The sequence below is a fragment of the Antechinus flavipes genome, chromosome 5 (genome assembly GCF_016432865.1).
Source record: "Antechinus flavipes isolate AdamAnt ecotype Samford, QLD, Australia chromosome 5, AdamAnt_v2, whole genome shotgun sequence".
Classification (NCBI taxonomy): domain Eukaryota; kingdom Metazoa; phylum Chordata; class Mammalia; order Dasyuromorphia; family Dasyuridae; genus Antechinus; species Antechinus flavipes.
In genome coordinates this window covers 146,033,659-146,046,620 of record NC_067402.1, presented here as the reverse complement: position 1 = coordinate 146,046,620, position 12,962 = coordinate 146,033,659, and the positions used below count along the sequence as shown (strand labels likewise).

The following is a 12,962-nucleotide window of genomic DNA, read 5'->3' as shown; positions in this document are numbered from 1 at the left end:
CAGATCTTTATATTTCTTTATCATTTTTTCTTATATTTGATGAACTATATATCTTACTTTTAGATACTTTTCACATATTTTTAACTTTTTAAACATAAATGGATTTCTCCATTGTTTATCACTCTCAATTATCATTCCTATTTCTATCTCCATTGTTGATCAAATATATGCTCCCATTTTTGCTGCTGAATGGATTTCATTTGCTCGACAAGCAGAACACAGTGTTTTTAAATGATGAGATTTTGCCATTCACAAAAACATCAACAGGAAACATCAGTGCACATTCCTCCATGTATCAGGCCCTTGGCTACAGTTCAGGGAACATCTTCCTGAGGTTGCTCCCTATACGATGCTGCAAATGTTAATGACTTCACCTCTGTGCTTTTAAAGAATTCACAATCACCTCTACCCTCGTTTAATTAGGTTTTCATCAAAGATGAACACTGATGTACCTCTTCATTTTATCTCCCTGGGGCCTAATGGCCCTGATGATTCTTTCAGACAGCTGTAGCCTTACAATTTATTTTTTGGCGACATCCTTTTTGTTGGAATTAGTATATTGGGCATTTGGGCAATGCCAGCTTGCAAAGGACTGGTGGCAGATGGAAAGAAATCTGCCCAGTATGCCTTCACCTCTACATGAGCAGAAAGTCATCAATTTCCTCCATTAAGGAGTTGTCACTCAGCCCACCCAGCTGGAAGACCATTTTTGATAGCCAGGCTGGCTGGTGGTAGACGATTCAGATACAAAGTGCACTTTAAAAGGAAGCTAAAACATCATTTGTAGGAAAATTGAAAATGCATGGCTTCAACCACAGCCAATTTTTTAATGACTGTAATATTTTAAGTGATTATTTTTGCCACTTCAGATTGCTCCTTAGAGAGGAGAGGTTTTTTAATTAAAATCTAGGCAATGCAAACAGATGAGATATGAAGAGTAGAGGAAAGAGAAATAGGATGAATAAAATTAATTAAAGTGGCATTGTCAGCAGAGTCATAAATTAGACTGAGTCTTGCTGAGAATGAAATATATTGGTACAGGAATTTCTAAATTCTAAGAGAAACATATGATTGATTGATCTGAAATCAACTTAGTGACTGTCTATATAACATCCTATTTCCTGTACCTTCGACTCTGATATAGTAACTTTTATAGGCCTGTTTCAAGATTTTGGCTTGGTGTTTTACTCTTTGAAGGGTAAAGATTTTTATAGACTACAAAATTCAGATTGCTAAGAGAAATCTTTCTCCCAGGAGGCAAACCAAATTTCTATCATTTTCCACACATTCAATTTCTAGATAGTTTAATGCCAGTTAAAAAAGCCAAAAAACTTGGCTAAGTGTACAGTCCAGGTGCAAAAAAGGACCACAGTGCACTTTTCCCTATTCAAAACAATAGATTCAGTAATGGTGAATGGATCTCAGACTGCTGAAAAAGTATGTTTTGTCTCATTGTTTTTTGTAATCATTAGGGGCTCACATTTTAAAAGCTTTGCACTATGAATCATAGAGATTCAATTTATGGTTTATTTTGTGACAAGTGTATAATTATTTGGCAATAGTTACTGCAACTACAGAGCAAAATAGCTTTGGTGACAGATTTGAGTTAGAATAATGAGAGGGAAATATCAATGTAAGATTCCACAAGGTGATTAATAATCCTAACTTTGAGACTCAAATTGGCTTTCACACCAGTCTTTTCATACAAGTCTCATCAAGGATAGTAGGCAAAACATTATTTTGAAGAAAAATGTCACTGAGCTTTTAATAGTCATGTAAAATAATCTATATTCCTTTAGTTTACAACCAAAGTTCACATGTTAAACATTAAAAATAACTCCAGTTGGTAATTATATGTATCTGCCTTTTTCAGGGGAAAAAAAAAGAAGTGAAATAAGTTAGCTTGGGGAATTATTTAGAAGTTATTTTCTTTGCTTTTAATAAAAACTTACTCATTTTTCCTACTCTATATAGTCTATTCTTAACATTGAAATTGGGCTGTCTTCCATTTTTTGCTAATGATATTGCATGCTAATTATAGTACAAATTCACCACATGAAAAAACATAATATCATGAAGGCCCATTTTTCTTTTGTGAAAAAATGTACCTTTCATCCCCAAAGCACTTTATTAGCTTAACAAATTAGAGCCCAGTTGTTTTATCCTACACTAATATGCAGCCACCTCTGGGGAAGAACATGCCAGTTGTAGTGATGATAACCAAAAGGGGAAGAATTCCACCAAGCAGAGGGAATGTAAGTAGACAGAATGCAATTGCCCAAGTTGGAATTGGTCCAGGGGACCACATTTAACATTCCTATTCTTAATGGAAAAAGACATGAGAATTTAAAGAAACACACACACAAGTGCTATTGAGCTTAGGTTTACTTTCAGTGGAAAGACAGTACAGATATTCCTCACTTTAGAAAACAAATGTGTCCCAGCAAGATGATCTGTAAAGGAAATATTATTTTCCCATTGTTTTTCATTATATAACCAGAGGTGCATTCTGACAGAAAATAAAATTCCCCAGTGGATTAAGCTGAAAGCTTGTGCCAATTGGTAGCAGTGATCTGCCTGAGAAGATATGTTTGCCATTGCATTAAATAAATATAATACCCAAGGGACAGCATGATATCATGAATAGAGAATTGGCCTTGAAACAAGACTTTGGTTTAAGTCCTGCTTCTTATACATACTGTTTGTGTGATCCTGGACAAGTCATTTAAGTTCTCAATGCTCCAGTTAAAGCTCTGAGATGATAAGTACAGTGAAGCATCAGACTTGGATTAATGGAAGGAATTTTCTCACAAGGGAGTTCCCTGTGACAATGAAACATAAGACTAGTTCTCATACTAACACACAAGCAGAGTTATTAGATGGGATTCTTTATAAGAAGTGCAATTTTCCTTTGTGATATTTTCAAAGAGCAATTTACCTTTGTCATATTTTAGGGGCCGAATGGAGAATGGACCAGAGTGGGGAAGACTTGAGGCAGAAAGACTATTGGAGTAATCAAGGTATGAGGTAATGAAGACCTACCCCAGAATGGTAATAATGTTAGAAAAGAGAAAGGGGGAATATTAGAGAGATGTTGCAAAGGTACAACTGACAGGCCTTGGCAATACACTAGACATAATGGATGGGAGGGATGGTGAGAGAGAATGAGGAACGTTGAATGACTTCTGCCTGAGGGACTGAAAGAATGGTTTTGCCCTCTACAATAACAGGGAAAGTAAAACATGGGGAGATTTACAGGAGTTCTGTTTTGACACAGTGATTTTAAGATGTCTATTGGATATCCAGTTCAAGATTCTGAAAGGTGGTTGGATATATGAGACTGGAGGTCAGCAAAGAGTTTGAGGCAAGATGAATAGATATGCAAATCATCATTGCAGAGATGATAGTTAAATCCAGGGAGTTGATGAAGTCATTAAGTGAAATGGTAGAGAGGGATAAAAGATGTGTTCAGCAAAGTTTGTTATGAAAAATATTTCTTTTTAGTGAATCTTATTTTTTCCACTAATTTTCATTAAAATACCGCAGATACTTTCCCTTGATAGGCAGAAGATTGTTTGGGGTGGTAAATTTTTGTATATAAAAAGAAGCTAGTTAATAAATAAAAGGAAATTATTAAGAGAAAAATAATTTTTGGGGAGTGGGGAAAGAAAAGTAGCATGGAAAAATAATTTTGGGAATTGAACATATTAAAAATTGGTTAGATAAGTTTATAACAGTAGCTTCCACCAATCACTACTTACTGTGTACTTCTAAAAAAGTAAAGGTTTTGGTATCAGATGGACCAGGTTTGAATCTATCTTTGCCACTTTCTAGTTCTGCATATTAAGGAAGTCTCTTCACTTATCTGAGTCTTAAGTTTCCTCATCTGTAAAATGAAAGGATCAGACAATCTGGCTTTGAGGATCTCTTCTATTTTAAATCTCTGAGTTTGTGGTTCCATAAACCTTATGCAGAATCATAGAATCTCTGAATATGAATGAAAACTAGGAAGATTGGACCTGAATAGAAGTACTCTCAAAAACCTCTCTAATAAGTGATCATGTAAGACATCTTAGTGAGGAAAGAAAGAAAGGCATTTACTTCTCAGGGTATCTTAATTCAGTTTTAGACTAAGTTCTGATTGTTAGAAGTTTCTGCTTCTAGTTTTGCCCTCTGAGGTTTAAGCAATATAAATTCATTTTAGCTTCTCCAAGACATCTAGCTAGCAAATATATGAAGATGGTTATTTCTCCTCTTGTTATTTCATATCAATATTTTAATAAATATTCATAATCAATATTTTGAAGTTTTCAGGGACTTTTACCATTCTGCTCACCTTTCTCTAGAGAAGACTGTCAGTATTCTTCCTAAAATTCACAAAATGTGGTGCCAAGAAATGAATATAACACCTAGATGTAGTTTGCCCATGTCAAAGGACAGTAGAAGGATGACTTCCCTAACCTTGGGTACTTTGACCTCTTATTTCAGTCTAGAAATCTCTCAGGTTTTTTTTTTTGTTTTGTTTTGTTTTGTTTGTTTTTGTTGTTGTTTGTTTTTGTTTTTGTTTTTTTAATTTTGTTTTGGCTGCCAAGCCTTTTGGGCATCTGTGACACAAGAAAGGTAACTATTCTTAAGATCTCTTCAATTTGTGTTCTTGTTTCATTAGCCTCAGATTTCTTTAATGCTCTTAACTTTTTGTTCAAAGTATAGCTTTTACAAGTTTTCTTGCATTATTTCTAATACTTGAACTTAATGTGCTCCTGTTTGATATTCCACCTACTTCTCCAACCTCCCTCCTCCAGTAATACATAACCACTTTATTTCAGCATGCTTAGGAAGCAACAGGAACGGAGGTCTTTAAACTGGAGTCTATGAAACTTATTTTTTTGATAACTGTATTACAAAATAATTGGTTTCCTTTGTAATTCTATATATTTTATTTTATGCATCTAATACCATTATTTTGAGGAGAAGCCCATATGTGGTCTTCAATATATTTTGAAATAGATTCATGATACAAAAACAGCTAAGAATCTTTGGAAGAAAAAAAGATGATGCAAAGTTCCAATTCTTGCTTGGATGGGATGTATGCTTTCCATCTCCAAAATACATGTTTGGCAACAGTTTATTATCCATTAACAGTCAAAACACTAACCCAATGACTGTTTTTCCTGACTTGTGAAATAGAAATACCATGATGGAAATAACAGCACTTTTTGAATGCAAGAAATTAGGTTCAAATCCAACTTTTCTACTTATTAGTTGTATGAATATGGAAAAAATTTCAAATCTCAGAGCCTCAATTATTTAATAAGCAAAATATGGACAATTAAACCTGTAGATCCTACATCACAGGGTTATTACTGGATCAACTGGGGAAATGCTTCTTAAAATTTTTTGCTGTTGTTTAGTCATTTTTCAGTTGTGTCCAACTCTCTGTGATTCTAATAGAGGTTTTTCTTAGTTGAGATATTGAAGAGATTTGACATTTTCCAGCTCATTTTACAGATGAGGAAACTGAGGTAAATAGGATTAAGTGGCTTGCCCAGAGTCACACATCTAATAAGTGTCTGAAGCCAGATTTAAATTCAAGAGGAAGAATCTTTCTGACTCCAGGCCCAGCATTCTATCTACTGTACAGTTAATAAGCTATAATGGATTTTTTTATTTTTAGTAAGGGTTTTGATATTTGTTAGATTTGGACAAAAAACTGCTTATTGTTGGATAGTTAGCCATAACCCATAAGGAAAAAGGAAGTCAGTTGCTGTTGTTGACAACAGGAGCTGAGAAAAGATGATGAAAAGAAATTTTCAAATTTTATAAATTCAGGAAGTCCTAGTTTTTTTAAAAAAATTGTAATAATATTCAATTTCTGAATTTAGAATTATGTTCAAGGAATTTCTATTAAATGATGTATACATATAGCACTGCTTATTTTAAAAGCTACATGTTTATCACAGGACCTCTAGTTTGTATATATTTAATTTATATCTGGAGGTAAATTAATATAGAGGAGCAAAGGTTTTTTTTTTTAACTTTGTGTTTATGTAATAATACAGGAAAAGAAGATAGAAGGACCAGAGAAAGAGCAATCAAAACAAGGTAGAATCCTTTTTAAAATGTAGTACAGCATCTCTCTCCCAGTGATCTGCATTTAATCTGTGGGTCAATTCCAAAGCTGACAGAAGTCAATGATTTATACTTCTGAGGGGTAGGTATAAATGAAATATCAGGATAGATAAAAAAAATTGTTAATGGTGATCAAGTCTGTCTTTCTCTTTTCTCTTTCTCCTTCTATATGTGGATATCTAGTATCTATCTATTTATTCACAGATTCTCTGTCTCTCAGGAATTTGGGTGGACCCACCCAGAAGAAAAATTTGTGCTAGACCAAGGATGAAACAAATTTGGAAATTGAAATATGTGTTTGATAAATATGTAATACATAGTTGAGAGCTGAGCCATTTCAAGAACCTGCTACCGTCTGTTTTACAAAAGGTACCATTAAAAGAAGAGACACAGAGAGGTAAACCATAAAGAGTTCACTTATAAGTCACTGATATACTTTGATTGATGACAGCATAAAAATTGACTAAATCTTCTTGATTTGTTTTTGATAATTTCTCTACTTGAAATTAGGGAGACCCTAAGATTTCAGGCTACTTCCAAGAAAGTAAAAGTTAAAGTTTTGGCATCCTCTCTCAGATATTTTAACAACAATTAAGGTAAAGTATCAAATAGTTGAAGTCTTTAAGTAAGAAAAATTTTCCTTTATATTCTCAGACGAAGGAATTGAGATGGGCCACAAAACAAACACCAATTACCTGAAGTATTTCTAGAATTTTGAAGATTTGTGATCTACTTAGGATATTATCAGGTTTTTTTTTTCATTTCCACACAAACACGTATTAGTTAGCAGAATTAAGAGAATTAGTCTCAAAATTGATATCAGAAACAGGAATTGTTCTGTGAAAATTAAATAGTTGCTTCTAGCTATTGCTGTGCTGGAAGCACTGGTTAACTCCTGGAATAACTTGACATCTTTTCCATACTATCTATGGGTTGCAGCTGCACTGTTTCCATGTTGTGCTAACAGCTGTTAAGTATTTCATGTGAAACATATACACAGTGATAGAGTTAAATTTTGCAGTTAATTATAAATTATTATAATGAAAGTGATATAATATTTTGCTTCTACAATGGATTTTTACCTACCAAGAGAATACTAAAAAAAAAAAAAAAAAAAAAAAAAAGACCTAAATTTATATGGGGGAAGAGACTTGAAAGAAAGCTGAATAGAAAATTTTTTCACTTTTTAAAAAGTGAATCAGGGGGCAGCTAGATGACACAGTGGATAGAGCACCAGCCCTTAAGTCAGGAGGAGCTGAATTCAAATCTGACCTCAGACACTTAATACTTCCTAGATGTTTAACCCTGGGCAAGTCACTTAACCCCAATTGCCTCAACAACAACAATAAAAAAGTGGATCAAAAAAACAAATAAATAAGAATGGATGAAAGTAAAAGGAAGGAGTATTTATTATTCCTACTCAGATCATATGCCTAAATAAAAAACACAAGAAACAAAATATCTTCTAAGCTTTCATTGGTTGTTGATACAATCTATATATTTCATATCAATTACTAAATAGCTATAAGATATCTTTCTCGAATTATATACATACATGGGTAGAAATAAACTGTCACATGAACCCATTAAATTGAATATTTAATTTGGCCTGAAAAAAACAACACAAGATCAAATGAATATCTAAAGAAACACAATAGTGACAAGTATTTAACAAGGTGTGTGTGCATGTGTGTATGTATATTTACATGCACATTCTTCCACTTTCCTTTGTTTTCCTCCCTTGAAATTTTCATATTAAAACTATGCAGCAAGACAGTTTACACATACCCTTAATTTTATAGGTTGCAATTAATTTAATAAAATCATTCATGTCAATAATAATGACTATTAATTACCACCATTACAATAAGGTCTTCTAATAGCTAATAAAAAGAATTTTTTTAGCTTAAGTAGAATCTAATACTTAACCTCTAAACTTTCTTCTGGGAAGAAAATACTTGGGTACAATAGAACAAGTTTTTATTTGACTGTAGGATCATTTTGATGCTGTGTAAATTCATGAAGTACTAGCCAAGTGGTGGACTAAAAATGTATTGTCTGAGATCTGTCTCGCTTATTTTAGTCTTCACCAGGTTGATCATATATTAATGATTTCTTTTAATCACAGCAATTCTCAAAGACAATCTTTAAAATTGTAGAAGTACTGCCATGTGTTTTTTGTGGGAGAATTCTCCACAAAATTACAGATTTTTGAATCTGGGAAAAATTAAAATAAATGATTTTTTTTTACAGTTTTTTTCTTCTTACATTTTATGGAAATATAAGATCTTTGGGTTGCGAATTGGGCTTTTGAGGTGATTTGGCAAACTAAGTCAAGTATGAAACTCTCTAGCAATCTTCTGCTTCCATCTAATTGGAAATACACTCCTAGAAACCCAGCATTGGATTTCATCTTCTGTTTATCTTCTGCTCACTCTTTTATTCATCATCTATATGGCTGCCTCCAACTTCTCATTCTTCTAGCTAGATAATAGGTTCTTGAAGAGAAGGGGTTCATATCTCTAAACACAGAGTTGTCAAATACAAAAGCAGAAAGCTACCTAAGGACAGCCTGAACCAGATTAAACTATTACTCAGAAATATTTAAGAAAACAATTCATTTTTTATCATAGAGAATGTTAATATATGATTTTCTGGGTCAATGCTGTTCACAGGGATTTTACATACAATTTAATGATTCCTTTTCCTATTGCAATTGATATTATTGTTTCTAGATTCACTGAATTCTCACTGAAAGAAACCTTAGAGATTAGAAGTCAACCCATTCATTTATAGATGAAGTAACAGAGGCTCACAGTAGTGGGGGCTGGTTTGTGGCTGAACCACAAGTAGAACTCATCTTTTTATTTTTATTAAGTAAGTTTCCTCCAGTAACCTTATACATTCCCATAGTGACTAACAAGTAGTTGTTGACTTCATATGGTTGGGGTAGGGAAAAATCAAATAGGACAATAGAAATTCATGATAAAAAAATTTCAATATCCTCCATCCTGAACCAAAATATGGATAAAACAATAAATAGGATAAATAACAATAAACTGATAGGTATTTGTGAAAGCAACAGTTTGTTGTTACAGTTTGAGATTAAGGAAAACAATCAATTTCATAGTATTTGCCCAAAAGAAGGAACATAAAAATTTTATTATAAGACTAGAAGATTTTTAAAATTTAAAGGAAACCAAAATTCTTTTAAATGACAGTTCTTATAATGACTGGGAATGCATTGTTTGAAGAAGTGACTTTTTATTGCTAATTCTTAATGAAAAAGGATTCTTCAGAAGGTCAGAAATAAAGATGAAAAATACATCACATATATGTATTTTTGCCATCAGGTAAAAAAATGTCTTGACTAAATAAATTACATAGAATGCAAACAAACTATAGGTTTTCTTGGGAAAAAAATCTCAAAATCAATTAGATAAGAAAAACTTCTCTAGTCAGTAAGGTAAAAGGATAGAAACTAGACTGTGATTTTGTTGTTATGAGGAACTCCCAGATAAGTAAACTCCTTTTCAGTGCATCATTACCCCTTTAATTTATGGCCTTTTCACAAAATATAGAATTAGTCAAATGAGCTTAATGAAAGATAATTTAGGATTATGTTTCTAAATTTAGATCCAGAACCCCATCCCACCCCACCCAATCTACAGAATTCATCTAGTCTAATACTATCATTTTAAAGATGAAGACATTGATATCTGCAGAGCTTAAGTGTAATGATCAGAATCATGAGGATGATAAGAAAGCAAGGAGCAGTGGTGGGATATGAGCACCTTTTCTGACAAAGAAGAAGTTTTATGCATTTTTAAATGAAAGTATTAGACCTTGCCAACCAAGATGAAGGCTGGCATTTTAGCCATATTTATTGCAACCTTTTTTGCTTTTTAAACTAGAGTTAACTTGTTCAACTTACAACCATGAAAATGATAAGTTGGAAAATGCATGTAATATTCCAAAGTCTAATCTACAAAGTTGCAATTTAATTTAAATATCATTACTGAAGCAAAACTACACTTGCTGCATTTTTATCATGTACTGTTCTGAAGTGCATGCATTAAAGAACAGAGTATCTAATTGGATTAGTATAATAGCTTGTAAAATGAGGCAGAAAACATATATTTTTGCCGCAAGGAGTACTTCTGTTATAACTGAGACCAAATGATAGGCATATCATTATGGGAAAAGGATGCAAATCCAAGACCCCTGGGGACTACATGTGTTTCCTCTGTTTATTTGTCTATTTGCCAATGATGAAAAGTAACAACAGAAATACCTCTTTTGTCAAATAGCAATGTGACTATGACAAGTAACTCAACAACCTTTTTTTTTTTTTTTTTTTTTTTTTTACAATCAACATAGAAAGAATCCAGGAAATCAGCTTTTAAAGGGGTTGAGATTTTGGTGTGCTAATTTAAAAAAAAAAACAATTTCAATTTATTGTCTAAACAAGTTATTCTTTGTAACAGAACCACAAAGCTGAATATCAATTTATTCTGTAATTCCTTTTGTTGAATTTAGGAGTTGAACTTAGGAGTTTCTTCTTGGGGCTTTTAAATGTAACCCTGTGCCTAATGTTTCTTACCCCAATCCTGTAAACTCTACTTATAGCTATAGTAACGAGGTCCTAGATTTTTGTTTCCAATATTCCATAGGTCAGAAAAGAAGAGACTTAATAATACTGAGAATACTGAGGGTTCCATGTCATTTTTTCATGATCTCCTAATATCTGCTTTACTTGGTTATTAAATTCTGATTCTGCAGATGAAAAGTGAGAAAAATGCATTCAAAAATATTATGTGGCAAAACATTCTTGCATACAGAGGATCTAATCCTTTAGAAATTATATTTTTTAAGATTAATTTTCATTCAAAACTGCTGTACCATGTTAATATAAAATATTATTTCATCCTATCTCTTCTTGTTACTGTACAGGGAAATTACATCTCCTTGAGATTTTTCTCCATAGTTTAATTTAGATACAAAGGGATTTTACTTATAATATAAATTAGTATATTTAATGGATAAATATGTATTAATACCTGTATTTTGTGAAGTTAAAATTGGTAGTTAATAACCTCTGGACTTACCCTATATTAAAGGTCAAGCTAAGGTTAAAAAAAAAAGAATAGCTCCCTACTCTATGATAATGGTGGTCATGAGGGAAGAGAATTAGCTTTTCTCAGTTTGGTAAAATATTTTTTTAGGAAGAAGAAAAACAAACCAACCTTAACTGTAGCCCCTGGGAAAAAAAGCCAGTTGCCAGTATCCACTGGATCCAGATTGTCTTCTAAGATAATTTGTCTGTGAGCTGAATTGATGATCAAAATATTATCTAAAGCCCAGCAGGCTTCATACACATCACCCTCATGAATGTATTCCTGTTTCCATTGAAACTGAATATTCTCTCCTTTGGCATCTTCAGGAAGATAGAGGATATGAATGATAGTGCTGATATTTGATGGAGCTCTGTAAAATACAATGAATTAGTAAATGAGATACTTGATGAAGGTTTGCTTACATCAACATCTCATTCTCTTTAATCATCAAGGAAGATCAATACTAGATAACAAAATACTTTGCAACTAATTTTAAGGCACGTTGTAGATATAAACTATTACTATAGTAATTGCTAATGATAATACATACCACCTGCTCACATTTGATCAATTCCTAACAAATTATCACAAATTGTTACTATCCCAACAAATGATTACAGATATGATGAAATTCTGTAACAAAGTGTATATGAATGTCAACCATATTATAGCATCTCATACAGTGCCTTGTTCTGAATAAGTGTTTGATTAATTTGATGTGAGAAAGAAGTTAAAGCACCCAATGAAAAGTTATTTCATTGATTTATAATTTTAATTTGAAAATAAGCATGAGAATTCAGGTATACTCAACTTCACAGTCATATTTTAGATAATATTATTTACTCTGGGGAATCATAGCTTCTTTTTTATTTAAAGTATCAAAATTGCAATTATGTAGTTTAGAAATTAAACTGTTCATTTATAATTATTTATCTAAATCAAATTTTAAACACTGTATAATTTAATATAATTTTATATTGTTTCGGTTACAAGCCAGGACTTTCTTCTACATAATAAAATATTTTTTGGATATTTTATTCTCCTAACATAGTAATCTGCCATACTGAAAATTATGGTCTTAGTCAAGATTAAAAGTGGTGCTAAAATGCAAACTAGTAGTGCTTTTGGCTTGCTATAAATCAACCATGAAAAAGACTAGAGCAGACTCATATTTTTTACTCTTCAATGAAGCATATACATTGGTAAAGGTGTCACTGATAGTTATCGATGGCTTATCTTACATTTATTAGAATCAATTGATGTTTTGTTTTAAAAACATTGCACGGTGTATTTTCTATCATCCAAAAGAAATTAAAAGACAAAAGGGATACTTTCATTTAAAGTAATAAATAAAATATTTGTCTAGTTCAGACAAAGAGCACAGTTTGTTTTAAAAAATACTGCAGTTCAAAGTATGCTGTAGAAACCCAAAATTCTATTCAGCTAAAGCAGATAATTTTTAATACTGTAATTAATAGTAAAGGTACAATACAATGGAGAGAAAAGTATTTTGTTTTCTATTTAATACCAGCATCATAAGCATAACATTTCAACCAAGATTTTTACCCAGAGACATAATTTGCCTAAATTATAACTTTAAGAAAGAAAAATAATTTGTGATATGGCAATTATTTACTTGATTGTGTTTTTAGATTGACATTTTTTCAATTAAAGACATATGTAGAAATAAGTAATTAGCACATACATATTTTTCTT

At 32.1% G+C, this 12,962-nt stretch overlaps 1 protein-coding gene across 1 annotated transcript in view; it reads right to left on the bottom strand.

Annotated features, from left to right (window-relative positions):
- The window catches only part of RELN (reelin), a 389,961-nt gene that overhangs the window by 246,048 nt on the left and 130,951 nt on the right, over positions 1 to 12,962 (bottom strand). Inside the window, exon 8 of the mRNA XM_051963196.1 lies at positions 11,376 to 11,616. Within this exon, the coding sequence (XP_051819156.1) occupies positions 11,376 to 11,616 (241 nt within the window). The remainder of the gene's footprint in view (positions 1 to 11,375; positions 11,617 to 12,962) is intronic.